General features: G+C 35.6%; 1 protein-coding gene across 1 annotated transcript in view; it reads right to left on the reverse strand.

Moving 5' to 3' along the window:
• N (neurogenic locus Notch protein) overlaps positions 1-1463 on the reverse strand; it is a 99350-nt gene extending 97887 nt beyond the window's left edge. The window contains exon 1 of the mRNA XM_075303164.1: positions 342-1463. Within this exon, the coding sequence (XP_075159279.1) occupies positions 342-456 (115 nt within the window). The 5' untranslated portion in view covers positions 457-1463. The remainder of the gene's footprint in view (positions 1-341) is intronic.
• Between the last annotated feature and the right edge of the window lie 16182 nt (positions 1464-17645).

The raw sequence follows: 17645 nt of genomic DNA on the forward strand, positions 1-17645 counted from the left end.
AATAAAAACAGTAAATAGTATACATGTGTGAGTGTGGTATTCGATGGATTGTTGTTCGGTCGTTCGTTAGCCTGAGCCTCCAGAAGAGTATCTCATGGATTTGATTTGAAACCAAGGTACAAACGAGCAAACAACACACACTCGCTCACTCACACATACAAACATATGCACATATATTGAATTGCATTTTCAAAATGGAGAACAATTAAATGTGATTTTTTCTACAAAGCCGAAGAAAAAACAACATAATAAAAAAATCCTAAACGAAAGCAATTCCTTAAGACATTATCTGATAAATCCAAGAGTTAAGAGGGGGAAATCGAAAATTATGCCACACTTACCCGCTGCGGAAATGCCTTGCACTAATAGCGAGGGTATCAGGAAACATAGTGTTAGATATTTTATCCAAAATATATCAGACTTCGCAAAGGTGTGGTTTTTAACCAGTAGCCACATTGTAATCCAGTTTTATGCCTGCTTGGGTGTATGCGCGATGCGATGTATCCAATGGAATCTGAACTAACCCAACACCAGTCAGTTGTCTTTAAGGTTAATTGGTTTATGTTTTTTTCTTTCTTTTTCTTTAAATTCCAAGAATTCAATAGATTTAAATATTTTTACACTTTATAAAGTGCAAAGCGAGGCGGCGATAGTTTATATTTATATATAACTTCTTTTTAAATTTGAATTCATATTCGAAATCTTGCAAATTCTATTTTTTGGCCAACGAAGCGTTTTCGTTCGTTTAATTGAATTATCCTTTTTTTTGCCAATTTCAATCTTGGATGTTGCACAAAATCAAAATTTCTCTGCAATTTTGATTTAAAGAAATACACTTTTTCAATTTTTCACACACATATTTCAACGACTTTAAGTCGTTCCTTAAAAGTGGTCGTCAGCCACATATCTTCAGTTTTCTTTTATTCAGCTGTTGTTGTTGTTGTGGCTGATGTTTGTTGTATTTTATGTTCACTTTAATTTGTGTAATTTTTTTCTGATTCTCACATACAGCACATTAATGGGGTAAAGAGCGCGAGCAGCAAAAAGAATCTTCGACGATATAAACCACTTTTTCGAAATTATGGTCAATTCTTCAGGTTTCTGTTTTTCTTGCTCACACACACGTTCGCGATCTCTTTCTCTCTTCTGTGTTCACTCTTCCTTTAATTCCAGCTTTTCCTTTGACTGGCTAACAATTTTGTTTTTTTTTTTTTACTTTACGTTTGTTTTTTTATTTAATATTACTTTTCATCCACAAAATATATTTATTGTAATTCCACTGTTTTATTTTCATATTTGTTTATTTAGGAAATTATTGTAATTGTATTTAATATATAATGATCTTTAGTAAATTCCCTTAATTGTGTATGTGGTACAATTCTGATCAATTAAGGAAAACCACTTCCTTCTAACCGATTTTTTTCGTATCGTTTCCCCGTACGCAACATCCAAATATCCAAACCAACTGACTGACTAAAGTAAACTAAAACGCGCTCAATTCAAATGAAAGCCGTAGTTGGGTTTATTACGTGTGCGAGTGAGAGATGTATAGTGGTTGTTTCACATTTACCTATACAAAACAATAACAATGCTTGTTTGGTGATATACCATAGCTGAGGGTTGTGAAATTCTTTGTCTATCCCAAAATAGAGACGCAATTAACGGTTTGTGAGTATCATATACAGAACAGAGCGGGCGAAATTTTTTCGACGCCGTGCTATTGTCATCTTGATTAATTGAAATTATTACGAGTCAAATCGGCGTTGCCATCTTTCATATGTAAAATTCGTAAACCCAAAAAATCTTCCAAACCAAAACGTAATATGAACGTAATGCGCCTTGCAGACTATAAGTTTATCCGAACGACTCCCTGCCAGCATTTCAAAGTTCCATTTCATCCTCATCGCTACCACAGACTCGCAAATGACACTACAACAATCGCCAACTGTGATGGGGGAAGCATATCAAAAAGTACAAAATGTACTTTTGTAGTAACTTGGCGTTGTACTACAAAAAAGTTTCGCATGAGTGCAATTATTAGGTGCCTTTTTAGATGAATTTAGAACGACGACAATAAGAGCCCCTTCAAACAATAAAAAAAATGAATTTTAAGATAGTTGTAAAAGAATCGTTGTGGTCAAGTAAAACACTTCTGAATAGTTTTTCAAGTAAAACACTTCTCAATAGTTTTTCGACGAGTTTTGGATGTCGTATACGATTGTTTTCTACGTGGTGGGGATTCTCAGAAGCGCCGTCAAATTCAAAAAATGTTGGCAGGCTAGTAAACAGTGAAGTTATATAAAATTATTTTTTTTGATTGGTATTGAAGTGCATGACAGCTTTCGCTTAATTTTAATATTACCCAACAAACACAAGGATGAACATTTTTCATAGGTAACGCTATATCAATTTGATAGTGAATCCCATCTTCAACATTAATTCAAATGGCCTTGCAAATTGCTTCCTTTCAACAAATTTTCCAGTAGGTTTGGAGCATTAAAATGAGAAATTGTTGCTAATGCGCTTTACAGACTATCAGTTATTTCGGACGGAATGTCGGTGTTTGTAAAGAATCTTATGCGCTTTACAAACTATCAGTTATTCTGGACGGAATGTCGGTGTTTGTAAAGAATCTTACAGTGTGTCGGATCGATACGACTTGTCGGCGATGAATAAATAATCGGTAAATGTGTTATCGATCCCATAAACATGCAGCAGTATCGATTATGCCTTCGGACTTAACTTATAATGTGCACAATATATGGGATATGTTCGACACGAGCACTGTTTATAGTCTGTAAAGCGCATAACGAGTTGAATTCTACTGTTGAGGGTAATGACTGTTTTTTGTTGGGAACACGATTTTCTCAACAATTTCTCAAACAAAATTCTAATCTAATTCTTTGAAAAAAATTTGAAAGCGTATTGAATATAAACATTTTTCCAATGCTTGTGTTTATTGGGTATAATCAGTTTTGAAATGAATAAATTATATAAAAGTGTGATAAGCTTTTATACAAATTTCGGTTAAATATCTTGTCTTAAGGCCGGTATGCACCTCTAGCGAAATTTTCGGTAGCAAAAATGTATTTAAGTCTACAACAAAAAAAACAGGGCTGTGTACACAAATTTTAAACCAGCCAATCGCTTTTAAAAATTGTTAATATATGTTCCAAATATTCCTCAAATATTATTTTTATTATTTACAGACCTTTTAAAACTTTTACGCACACAATGATTGTAATAAAGTAAATGTTTGCTGCCAAACCATACTTTTGACAACCCTGTTATTTTCATTAGAGGTGCGTACCAGCTTACGAAATTGAACGCTACCGAAAATTTCGTTAGCATAAATAGCAATGCATTTCTTATGGGAATGAAATTTTTCGCTAGAGGTGCATACCGGCCTTTAAGGTAAGTACTATGTTCGCTTTTCGCGTTGAAATTTACTTTACTAAAACAGCTCAATACAAAGCAGATAAATTGACTCAATTGATGCGGAATTTCTTGTTCCTCTAGGTTTCGACAAGACGTTACAGGAATAAGTTTATCGTCAATTATAATTTTGATTATTTAAAGAAAAGTAATCGCGAAAATAAAATGTTTTTCAACTCAAAAACTGAACGTAGTACCCACCTTTAAGGTGAACTTAGGAGTTTAAGGTCGGTAATTTGTCTTCGAGTTGAAAATCACATTATTTTGGAGATTACTTTTTCAAAAATAATTATTCTTATAAATGAAAATTTACATATTTCTGTTAAAATTCGACGGAATCTATATGAAAAAGGAAGTGAGTTAAATAATTTGCTTTGAATCAAACTGTTTGAAGAAAGTAAACGCGAATATCAACTCGAAAGCGGAATATAGTATGGGCCTTTAAGGCCGGTGTTATTTTCCCTTTTCGTGTTGAAATTTTGGCGGTTACTTTATTAAAATAGCTTAATTCAAAGCAGAAAATTAACTCCATTGATACGCACTTTCTTTGTCGTCGAGATTTCATCAAGATTTAACGGCAATATGTTTGTTTTCATGTATAATTTTGATTATTTCAGAAAAAGTAATCACGAAAATAAAGTGAGCAGATAAACTCGAACTTAATACCCACCTTAAGGCCGGTATGCACCTCTAGCGAAATTTCGGTAGCAAACATTTATTTAAAGGTGAGTACTATGTTCGGTTTTTTCACCAAAACACTAAATTAAAAGTACAAAAATATTTATGAAGACTATTATATTTTTATCAAGTCTTATCAAAAAATGGATGGAAAAGATCCAATGAATTGATTGATAATCATTTTATATTTCTAAATTAATTAATTAAGAAAAGTAACCTTGAAAAAAAGCTGGGTTTCAGCTTGAAAACTGAACATAGTACTCAGCTTAAAGGCCGGTATGCACCTCTAGCGAAATTTTCGGTAGCAAAAATTTATTTAAGTCTACAACAAAAAAACAGGGCTGTGTACACAAATTTTAAACCAGCTAATTGCTTTTAAAAATTGTTAATATATGTTCCAAATATTCCTCAAATAAATTGTTTATTATTTACAGACCTTTTAAAACTTTTACGCACACAATGATTGTAATAAATCAAATGTTTGCTGCCAAAATATGCTTTTGACAACCCTGTTATTTTCATTAGAAGTGCGTACCAGCTTACGAAATTGAACGCTACCGAAAATTCCGTTAGCATAAATAGCAATGCATTTCTTATGGGAATGAAATTTTTCGCTAGAGGTGCATACCGGCCTTAAGTCTACAACAAAAAACACAGGGCTGTGTACACAAATTTTAAACCAGCTAATCGCTTTTAAAAATTGTTAATATATGTTCCAAATATTCCTCAAATAAATTGTTTATTATTTACAGACCTTTTAAAACTTTTACCAAACAATGATTGTAATAAATTAAATGTTTGCTGCCAAAATATGCTTTTGACAACCCTGTTATTTTTATTAGAGGTGCGTACCAGCCAGCGTTGCCAATTTAGCTTTTTTCCCGCTAGATTTGGCTTTTTTTGAAGACGTTTAGCGGGAAAAAAATGCATTTAGCTTTTAGCTTTTTTTCTGGCTTTTTTTCATGACCCTTTTAGCTATTTTTGGCTTTTTTTATTTTCGACATGTTCCTATTGAAATATGGATAAAACTTCGTTTTTATCTAAGTCTTGCTGCCAGAATAAGGTTTTCCGTATATTTCAAAGCTCAATTGAAGCCTTAATAATTATTCCAGCCATTATGCGGGCATTTTTGCAGCAAATACACCTTGTTGTAAAGTTTTTTCCTCGTATTCATAAGAGTTATCGTAAACTTTAAATCTACTATTACCATACAAATTCCTTATATAAACTGTCAGTAAATTATTAGGAATAATAGCATTTGACTCGTTATCCTTTTTATGTTATTTTAATACGTATTCTAAAGTTATTATTATATTACTAAATTAAAATAGTAGATGTGAATTGCTTTGTACACTGAAAAAATATTGTCATGAGGCCAAAGATTTCATGTCTTTAAAATACGAACGCGAATTTTGGTTATAAAGGGTGATTTGTTAAGAGCTTGATAACTTTTAAAAAAAAAAAACGCATAAAATTTGCAAAATTGTTATGACCCCATATAGCACTAGGCTTGGCCCTCCGGCATACTCAACCTCTCTCAGGACGGTCCTCAACCCGCCGAAACCTAGCCCGAGGTATAACATGAAAAAAAGGAACTTACAACTGTCGATAATACACTTACAAACACAAAGGGACACACACGTTGAATGAGGCTTTTGATGGACAAACCTCCCACTCTGCCCTCCCAACCATGGTTCACAGATACCGTTTCATCAATTTTTATGAACCCCACAAAACCTTCCTTCACTCCTTTTACCTTCACATATTCCCCCTCAACAAATCAAAATTTAGCACATAATTCCGTTACAAATATTAAAATCAAGATACATTTTTATTTTTCATTTTCCTAGTCAATAATTAGAATTAACAAAATAAAACTAAATTTCTTATCATTTAATAGAACATGAAAACACGGAAACTTTACCATTTACTATAACTAAACATCTTTTTTATCCTTTTTAATGACTATGAATATGGAACCTACAAAGCCTTAAAATTGCATAATCCAATGGGGATTTATCTTTACTCTGACTTCCTACCTAATTGAGCTCAGTTAAGTGGAAAATATTGGGGATTAAATATCAAAACAATAACCCACTAAAGAAAACAAATGAAATTATTCAGGTGACTTTGTATGGCCCTTGACAATGGAAACTAAATATGGGAATGGAAAAGGCAAATATACACTTATACTAAAATATTAATAAAAAATGTAAGTTCAATAACAGTCGTTTAGATCAAATTTTTGTAATAGAATAAACGCATATGTTCATAGGGTGTTAAAAGCAGTTTTCTTTTCTCCGGGCATTCTCCCTCCGCCTTATAGTGTTATTAAAACTGTTACACTGGGATGCCCTTGGATTTTCATTTGGGCATTGCCCACAAAATTTTTTGGGATTATGGGATTTTTAAAACAAAGTGGATTTTAATATCGGACGTTGGCGGATATCTTCATTGGTATTTCTAGGAGTTAGTTTTCCATTTGGTTTTCACAGGTAAGCATATTTGACGTTTTCGTGGGCTTATATTACTCCACCCACTTACTTATTGATACTCCTACCTTGATATTTTATTAATTTGTTTTCTTCCCTGGTGATTCTCCGATCGTTGTTCAGTCAATTGCTTCCACTGGAACTAGCACTATGAGGTGAACCTCTCCAGGATTGTGGCAACCAAAACTAATCCTCACCAGTTAATTTCTCCAGAAAAAAACGAATTTTTGCATAAAAAGTATAGCGCCTCCTGATCATACAGGAGGCTATTCCAGACCTGACAAAAACATTTTATTAAATTCATACTCCTTCAGATTACCATCACTTGATTAACTTACTTTATTATTTTCAATATTAATAATTGCAAACCCAAAATTTGCCAGAATGAACTTTCTCTCAATTTTCCGTTTTTATATATTCACTCTATAGTCTCTAAAAAAAACGAAATATTTCAAATTCACTGCTCTACGACACTACTATCACCACATACTTTATTTAATTATGTTTCTATTTATGTTAACCGCCAAACGTTTCAAACAAACACTTTAAAATACACTTTGCTAAAATGGCAACTTTTGACGTCTTTTGCTCTATTTATACCCCTGGTTTCATCAAGCCAAGCGCTTCTACGCCATATTTTAGACTAATATCTGTCCCTTTCTCCTAAAACCAAGTTTAAATTCCGCTTTTATTACATTTTTATTTATTTTTTTGCTTTTACCATTTTTTCTGTTTCATAGTCTTCATTCCCCATGCTTCGTGGGATTTCATGAATGAATTTATGGACTACGAGCAACCCTATGGCTACTGTGTAACAACGCCCTCTTACTACTTGTTAACCTGTCATCTATCTAACCAGCTGACACTCCACCACCAACCACAGACCACGCCGCAAGTAAAACCACACTAAAACTTGAAATTATTGATTTGCAGCAAGATTTAGGCATTAAAATCTACATTAATTATTTGCCTAAGCTGCATTAATCCTAAAAACATAACAACACGATTGGCCGCCACCACATAGGCCCTGAACCAAACATTAAATAAAAAAACAATTGGCCAGCACCACATAGGCCCTGAACCAAACAAAAAAAACTTGTGCCACAAAAGTGTGTTGGTCCACCTGCACAATAAAAAAAATTACTCCACATTTTGGCCGCATCTAACGCCCACGCCTGCCACGTTTGCCTTAGGATGCTCCGTAAAGGAAATTTGCATTCCATGGCGAAACAAAGCGTCATTATGCGCTTTACAGACTATCAGTTATTCCGGACGACAGTACTTGTGTCGAACATATCCCATACATTGTGCACATTATAAGTTAAGTCCGAAGGCATAATCGATACTGCTGCATGTTTATGGGATCGATAACACATTTACCGATTATTTAGTCATCGCCGACAAGTCGTATCGATCCGACACACTGTAAGATTCTTTACAAACACCGACATTCCGTCCGGAATAACTGATAGTCTGTAAAGCGCATTATCCACAGACCATAAGGATTCATTCCCATAAGTATGGGTCAATAAAAACAACACGCACGGCATTACCTGGTATATGTTAAGAGCAACGAAAATAGGGATGCCAGTGCGAACAAAAATGTATACCAATTCTCGGACAAGATTTATACGGGGCACGGACGGACGTGAGTAAGTTGCTCAGAATTCGATTCTGAGCAAGTTGCCTTTCAAATAATCTTGCAGCCGCACTTGTAATCATCATGTGGCCTGTACTTGTATGCATCTATGTACCTATCAAAAAAAATTTAAAAAAAATTAATTTCTCCTTTTTTTTTTCCCAGGACCCTCGCAACAAAACTCCGGGTATTCTGAGCAGGCGTAAGAATGAACGGTGTGCGAGAGGTCACACCATCTTTGGTTCGCCAATTCGAAAAAAAAAATACATTGTAAAATTGGTCTACGTTTAGGACTGAGCAGGTCTACTTTACCGAGGACTCAACGTGGGGAACTCCCACACCCTGACGTCTCATACGCCGGGCTATCGTTCGTAATACACTGAAAGCAAACATTAGGGAAGTCAATACAATTCGCCTAACGATAATGAAGTTACTTTCTGATGGGTTTAATCTTCTTTTCAGGATCGTCAATTAATGGGACAGAATCATCCATGATACAAATCAGTTTCAATAATTTCTCGCTGAGTATGTATAATTTAAAAACAAAATAATTTAAGGACACTTACTAACATGCAGGACTTTACAATGACATTTACTTAATCCTATATTGCACGTAGTTTATCCTAGTATCACAGCGAGTATATTGCACATCGTATCACAGATTCAATTTCATGACCAGGTGTTAATTTATGTCATCTCAATGGGAAATATCACACGCAAATGCCTAAACTTTCAGATCTTTTGCATGAGCTAAGCCTAGTGGCTTTCCTTGCAAATCTTCAAGTTCATACATATTGTTCCCAACCATTTTGGAAATCCTACACTTGGAAAATTTTCGAGCAAATTTTGAATTGAAATTCTTTCCAAAATCGCTTAACATATGATTCCGTCTGTAGATTTCCTGTCCGGGATGAAATTTTGTCAACCGAGCTCTTTGGTTGTATCGCTTGGAGCTAACTTCATAGGCCTTATGCATATTCGCTTTAATTTTTTCCCTTATCAATGACATTCGGTCAGATTTGTCCAAATTTAAAATCTCGTGATCCGTTAGCGATTTCAGTTTTCTTGCCAACTTATAATCACTCCCATTTGAATACATGTGGTATCCAAATATGGCAAAAAATGGGGTAACACCAGTTGCACTATGGACCGAAGATCTGAGTGCACACTCAATTTCTGAAAGGTAGAGATCCCAATCCCGGTGATCCTTTTCCAAATATGCCCTAATAGCAGCGAGAACTGATTGGTTCACCCTTTCAGAGGCATTAGATTGGGGTGAATATGGGGCTGTTTGTAAATGATTAATGCCATACGCCTTTATCATTTGCTTAAAATGGTTGGAAATGAATTGAGCTCCATTGTCACTGTGGATCGTTTCAGGGGTTCCAAATTTACGAAAAATCTCCTCCACCAAAAACTTTACTACATTAGTAGCAGTGGTATCTCTCATTGCTTTCAGAAAAGTGAACTTTGAAAAATGATCAACCACTATAAATATATATGCGTTTCCACTTTTCGAACGAGGATACTTCCCCAGGAAGTCAACATATAATTTCTGAAATGGTCTTTCAGTTAATACTTCATTACCTATCGTCGGTCTTGTCTGGTAATTTACAGATTTGGTTTCTTTGCAAACTACACAATTAGAAATATACTGTCGAACTTGTGATGTCATGTTTGGCCAATAAAATTTTTGTTTGAGACGATGTATCGTCTTCGAAATTCCTCCATGAGCTGAAGTAGGCTCATCATGGGCCTTTCGGATTAACTCATGGGTTATTCCCTGAGGAACCCAAAGTTTCCACTCATGCTCTTCAAGTTCTTCACCATTTCCATTGCACATTCTTCTAAAAATCAGTCCATCATCCACTTTCAAATCTGGTAGTTTATCATTATTTTTCTCTATTGTTTCCCTGAGCTCTTGATACTCTTCACAATCAAATTCATTGGTATCAAAATCTAAAAATCGATTCAAATCTAATTCGGCTACAGTGGGTAATCTGGATAACATATCCGCAACTATATTGTCTTTACCTTTACGATGTTCTATGTCAAAACGGTAAGCTTGTAATTGTAATGACCACCGGGCAAGTCTTCCGCTCAAATCTTTAAGGTTCATCAACCATTGCAGGCTTGCGTGGTCAGTGATGACGGTGAAATCCATTAGCTCCACATATGGTCGGAATTTTCTTACTGACATTACTGCAGCAAGACATTCCTTCTCCGTCACACTGTAATTCCGCTGACATTGATTCAGTTTCTGCGAATAAAACGCAATCGGATGTTCCTCCCCTTTATCATTTAATTGAAACAAAACTGCCCCAATACCATATTCTGAAGCGTCGCACTGAATAAAAAATTTCCTAGTAAAATCAGCATGTCGTAAAACAGGGGCCGAAGTTAGTGCTTTTTTCAAACTTTCGAACGCTTTTATCGACTCCGGAGTCATGGTAAACTTTTTGGCTTTCCTGAGGGTATCTGTTAAAGGGGCAGATATAGTAGCAAAATTTCTTATAAATCTGCGGTACCACCCTGCAGTACCAAGAAATCTACGAACTTCTCGTGGATTTTTCGGTATTGGTATTTTCCTTATCGACTCCACTTTATCGGGGTCAGTTCTTAACATTCCATCACCAATAATAAAACCTAGGTATCTAAGTTCCCTGAAACAAAATTGTGATTTCTTCAGACCAATCGTGAGTCCAGCGTTTCTTAAACATTGGGCCACTTCTTTCAAAAGGCCAATATGTTCTTCAAAATCGGAAGAAATCACCAGCAAATCGTCAAGATAGACGAATACATTTTCCTTCAGTCTACTGGGGACGACCTTGTCCATTAGTCTGCATAATCTTTGGGCCGCGTTGCAAAGCCCAAAAGGCATAACACGAAATTGATACAATGGTCGTCCGGCCACTGTAAATGCCGTATACTTTTTGCTTTCCTCATCTAATTCGATTTGCCAGAATGCGAATTTTAGATCAACGCTACTAATGTAATAAGTTTCATCTATCCTACTAAGAATACCATCTATGTTTTGGAGCGGATAGGCGTCTTTTTCCGTTAATTTGTTAAGTTTTCTTGCGTCCAGACAAAATCGGTTTTTACCCGGTTTTCTTACAATAGTTGTCCGGTTACTCCAAGGACTTTCACTCAATTCAATTACGTTCAATTCTAACATTTTATCAATTTCATCATACGTTATTTGTTGTACGGCTGGCGATATTGGATAATACCGATCCTTTACAGGTTCAGCGCCATCTATTAACTTTATTATGTGCTTTTCAAGTTTCGTACAACCTAATCCTTTTTTCTCAAAAGTATCAAACATTTCAATAGCTTCTTTAAGTTTGGATTTCTGCTCATTAGACAATTCGTGAGGCTTCAATTTGTATTCCAATTGGCTCTGTGAAAAATCATTATAAATCTTTTCCGCATTTATTTCGGCCACTCCTAATATATCCGGTGCAAGTTCAAAACTTCGCCAAAAATCAATTCCTAAATACAACTCTTGTTCTAAATCGGGACAAAGATACAAAGTCAGTTCCTTAACCAACTCATTATACTTTATTTCGCACGAAATTTTACCAATGATTCGATAATTATCTCCACTGGCCGTTGATACCTTATTAAAAATGGGCACTATATCGACTGACAAATTTTCAACAAACTCCCTGCATCCTTTTCCCATTATACTAACACTTGCCCCTGTATCTAATAAGCCTTTCAAAAATTTATTTTCTATTTGAATTTCAGCGTAGACCCTTGGGTCACCATTTCTCGTCATTGCCCGATTTATCGACTCCACTAAAAGTCGTTTATTTTTCCTTCTTTCAGCGGTTTTCTGGCGAATTTTTACAATTCGGTTTGAAACTGGTTTCTTCATAACCTCCTCCCCGAAAATTCTACCACGAACTTCTTCATAATTCCTTTGCCTTATTTCCACCGGTAGGTAATGCCGTCTCTTACGAAACATGTTTCCATCTGTCAAGTCAACTTTGGGTATCTCTTTGTCGCATTTATGATTATTATTTTCACGGGGTAATATACCAACTGGGTCTACTTGCCGGGATTTTCCGACGGACGCGGTTCCCCGGTTTTCTCCACGCCCCTCTTGTGGTTTCCCTGTTGGCAATTAGGGCATTTGGGTGTAATAGTATTTGGTTTACCACATCTATAACAAAATAGGGCTCTGTCAGGTGAAGGACAATCCATAAAGGCATGGCCAACTTCCCGACAGTTCCAACAAACTAATTGCCTATTTTGTTGTTGATTAAATCTAATCGCAGCCACTTCATCCATCTCTGGCTGATTTTCGTTTTCCATTCCCCAATAATCATCAACATACATTTCGTTTACATGTCTCGCAGGACGTGGATTCATGTGGACGGATCTTGTGTCTCGCCTTGGAAAATTTCGCTCTGCCTCCTTGCATTCAGTGCGAAGCATTTCGACCGTTGAAATTGACATGGGATATACTATCACTTTTATATTCTCCCTTACATTAACCTTTAGTATATTTACCATATCTAGGTCACTTATGGGTTGTACCAATCTAGCACGAAGTTGGGCCATATTGTGGAAATATACGTCAATTGGTTCATTATGCATTTGTTTCCTGTCGACTAACTCCCTCATCGCCTCAAAAGCAGATTTTGACGATCTAAATTGGCACAATAAAGCCTCTTTCAGATGGGGCCAATTTTCAAAATGCCTTAACTTTTGCGCGTTCCAAAACCACTCTAAAGCTGGTCCGGAAATCAAAAGACGAAAATCGCGCAAAATTTCTTCCCACGGAATAGCATATTGGGACTGCAAACATTCAAGACGAAAAATGAATTCTTCAACAGTTAATTTTTGTACGTTTCCATCAAAATTTATACCAAATTTATCTACTCTAATTCTTATTTGATCTTGCATTACAGAATTTGGGTACGAGCTGTGGCTATTTACTGATGGCATAGAAGATGCTGGTCCGTCAGAAGTTGGAGTAGTACCCAATCCTAAGTTGCCATTACCAATCGAATTATTACTAGAAGTTGATGAGGCCCTTGAAGAGGCCTGAACTTGACCTACCACAACGGACAATTCCCTTACGGTCCTGGCTAGTGATTCTATGGTACTCCTGACACCTGTCAACTCACTACACATCATTGCCTTCATCTTATCCTCGAGAGATTTATCCCCCTTCGATTTTGGTGCTGCACCAGCGCCACTAACGTAATTTTGTCGCATTTGATCCTCCACCAGTGGTGGTTGTGTTGATGCATTTGGTCCTTGAACGACATTATTGCGAACAATGATTGATTCGGACATATCCCGAATCCTTCCATCGTCGGGATTGAGCCGGTTCTCTGGATCTGTCATCCTAGATCTTTTCGGGTCAATATGAGTAATCGTATTATTAAGATCAAATGATTCTGGCCTATCTCTTTTGGTCTTAGATCGGGACCTTGTATTCATGCCAAATTTCCCGCAACTAAACAAATACCAAAAAAAATGTTTTCTCTTCCTTTTTTCGTTTTTCACAATGTATAATTTATAAGTAATTTATTTTTATTATTATAATTCGTTAACTTCATTAAAAGCTTAAATATCATCAAAATGTAAACACAATTTTAATAATCACACATAAAACCAAAAATCAATTGTATTAAATTATTGAACGATCATAATATTTAAGGGGAATATGTGAGAGTATTTTCAGGAGTGAATACCAAGTTATCCTATTGTTCTGTTTTTTTTTTTTTCATTTTTTATAATTCTCCCACAAGTCGAACATATCAAATCACAGACAAACAATTCAACCGTATTTAAGATTTTTTTTTTTCCAACAGTGTATAATTGTACACAACACATTAGAATTAACAAAACATTAGAGTGTTCTCTTACGAGCCTTCAACGTATATATCCTAGACAACTTACAACAATTAAGTAAAAATTTTGAAAAATTTAAAAAAAAATTCTGGCAATTTTCTATCATAATCGAAAACAGATCTCAGAATTATGTTACAATATAATTATTACATCTGACTTGCGAATCACTATTCACAACGGCTAACAATTATATCGATTATTCAAATTTTCCAAAACATAAAACCAATTTGATTGGACATGAACAAAAAAAATGGAACATTATCACAGGCCGATCACAAAACATTCATTGTTACACTCAAACTAACAAGATATTGCATCTGACCCTCAATATTATCTTAAACCTAGTATAACTTCTAAAAATACCTATATTTAATATTGCACATCAATAACTTAAACCTGTAAGTCCGGTTGCAATACAAATAAGACATTTCTAGTCGTAACTAGATTCGATCCGGGCTATTGCACAAACTAGATTTCTATTGCCAGGTACTTAGGTGGTTTGTACCTATCATTTTCCACTTCCAATGATAGAAGTCGATAATTCTGTTTGGGCGCCATTTCTGTTATGACCCCATATAGCACTAGGCTTGGCCCTCCGGCATACTCAACCTCTCTCAGGACGGTCCTCAACCCGCCGAAACCTAGCCCGAGGTATAACATGAAAAAAAGGAACTTACAACTGTCGATAATACACTTACAAACACAAAGGGACACACACGTTGAATGAGGCTTTTGATGGACAAACCTCCCACTCTGCCCTCCCAACCATGGTTCACAGATACCGTTTCATCAATTTTTATGAACCCCACAAAACCTTCCTTCACTCCTTTTACCTTCACATATTCCCCCTCAACAAATCAAAATTTAGCACATAATTCCGTTACAAATATTAAAATCAAGATACATTTTTATTTTTCATTTTCCTAGTCAATAATTAGAATTAACAAAATAAAACTAAATTTCTTATCATTTAATAGAACATGAAAACACGGAAACTTTACCATTTACTATAACTAAACATCTTTTTTATCCTTTTTAATGACTATGAATATGGAACCTACAAAGCCTTAAAATTGCATAATCCAATGGGGATTTATCTTTACTCTGACTTCCTACCTAATTGAGCTCAGTTAAGTGGAAAATATTGGGGATTAAATATCAAAACAATAACCCACTAAAGAAAACAAATGAAATTATTCAGGTGACTTTGTATGGCCCTTGACAATGGAAACTAAATATGGGAATGGAAAAGGCAAATATACACTTATACTAAAATATTAATAAAAAATGTAAGTTCAATAACAGTCGTTTAGATCAAATTTTTGTAATAGAATAAACGCATATGTTCATAGGGTGTTAAAAGCAGTTTTCTTTTCTCCGGGCATTCTCCCTCCGCCTTATAGTGTTATTAAAACTGTTACACTGGGATGCCCTTGGATTTTCATTTGGGCATTGCCCACAAAATTTTTTGGGATTATGGGATTTTTAAAACAAAGTGGATTTTAATATCGGACGTTGGCGGATATCTTCATTGGTATTTCTAGGAGTTAGTTTTCCATTTGGTTTTCACAGGTAAGCATATTTGACGTTTTCGTGGGCTTATATTACTCCACCCACTTACTTATTGATACTCCTACCTTGATATTTTATTAATTTGTTTTCTTCCCTGGTGATTCTCCGATCGTTGTTCAGTCAATTGCTTCCACTGGAACTAGCACTATGAGGTGAACCTCTCCAGGATTGTGGCAACCAAAACTAATCCTCACCAGTTAATTTCTCCAGAAAAAAACGAATTTTTGCATAAAAAGTATAGCGCCTCCTGATCATACAGGAGGCTATTCCAGACCTGACAAAAACATTTTATTAAATTCATACTCCTTCAGATTACCATCACTTGATTAACTTACTTTATTATTTTCAATATTAATAATTGCAAACCCAAAATTTGCCAGAATGAACTTTCTCTCAATTTTCCGTTTTTATATATTCACTCTATAGTCTCTAAAAAAAACGAAATATTTCAAATTCACTGCTCTACGACACTACTATCACCACATACTTTATTTAATTATGTTTCTATTTATGTTAACCGCCAAACGTTTCAAACAAACACTTTAAAATACACTTTGCTAAAATGGCAACTTTTGACGTCTTTTGCTCTATTTATACCCCTGGTTTCATCAAGCCAAGCGCTTCTACGCCATATTTTAGACTAATATCTGTCCCTTTCTCCTAAAACCAAGTTTAAATTCCGCTTTTATTACATTTTTATTTATTTTTTTGCTTTTACCATTTTTTCTGTTTCATAGTCTTCATTCCCCATGCTTCGTGGGATTTCATGAATGAATTTATGGACTACGAGCAACCCTATGGCTACTGTGTAACAACGCCCTCTTACTACTTGTTAACCTGTCATCTATCTAACCAGCTGACACTCCACCACCAACCACAGACCACGCCGCAAGTAAAACCACACTAAAACTTGAAATTATTGATTTGCAGCAAGATTTAGGCATTAAAATCTACATTAATTATTTGCCTAAGCTGCATTAATCCTAAAAACATAACAACACGATTGGCCGCCACCACATAGGCCCTGAACCAAACATTAAATAAAAAAACAATTGGCCAGCACCACATAGGCCCTGAACCAAACAAAAAAAACTTGTGCCACAAAAGTGTGTTGGTCCACCTGCACAATAAAAAAAATTACTCCACATTTTGGCCGCATCTAACGCCCACGCCTGCCACGTTTGCCTTAGGATGCTCCGTAAAGGAAATTTGCATTCCATGGCGAAACAAAGCGTCATTATCCACAGACCATAAGGATTCATTCCCATAAGTATGGGTCAATAAAAACAACACGCACGGCATTACCTGGTATATGTTAAGAGCAACGAAAATAGGGATGCCAGTGCGAACAAAAATGTATACCAATTCTCGGACAAGATTTATACGGGGCACGGACGGACGTGAGTAAGTTGCTCAGAATTCGATTCTGAGCAAGTTGCCTTTCAAATAATCTTGCAGCCGCACTTGTAATCATCATGTGGCCTGTACTTGTATGCATCTATGTACCTATCAAAAAAAATTTAAAAAAAATTAATTTCTCCTTTTTTTTTTCCCAGGACCCTCGCAACAAAATCTCATCGGTTCTTTATTTGAAACGTTAGATTGGTCCATGACATTTACTTTTTGAAAATAATTTCATTTAAATGTTGACCGCGGCTGCGTCTTAGGTGGTCCATTCGGAAAGTCCAATTTTGGGCAACTTTTTCGAGCATTTCGGCCGGAATAGCCCGAATTTCTTCGGAAATGTTGTCTTCCAAAGCTGGAATAGTTGCTGGCTTATTTCTGTAGACTTTAGACTTGACGTAGCCCCACAAAAAATAGTCTAAAGGCGTCAAATCGCATGATCTTGGTGGCCAACTTACCGGTCCATTTCTTGAGATGAATTGTTCTCCGAAGTTTTCCCTCAAAATGGCCATAGAATCGCGAGCTGTGTGGCATGTAGCGCCATCTTGTTG

This window comes from Haematobia irritans, chromosome 3, assembly GCF_050003625.1.
Source record: "Haematobia irritans isolate KBUSLIRL chromosome 3, ASM5000362v1, whole genome shotgun sequence".
NCBI lineage: Eukaryota > Metazoa > Arthropoda > Insecta > Diptera > Muscidae > Haematobia > Haematobia irritans.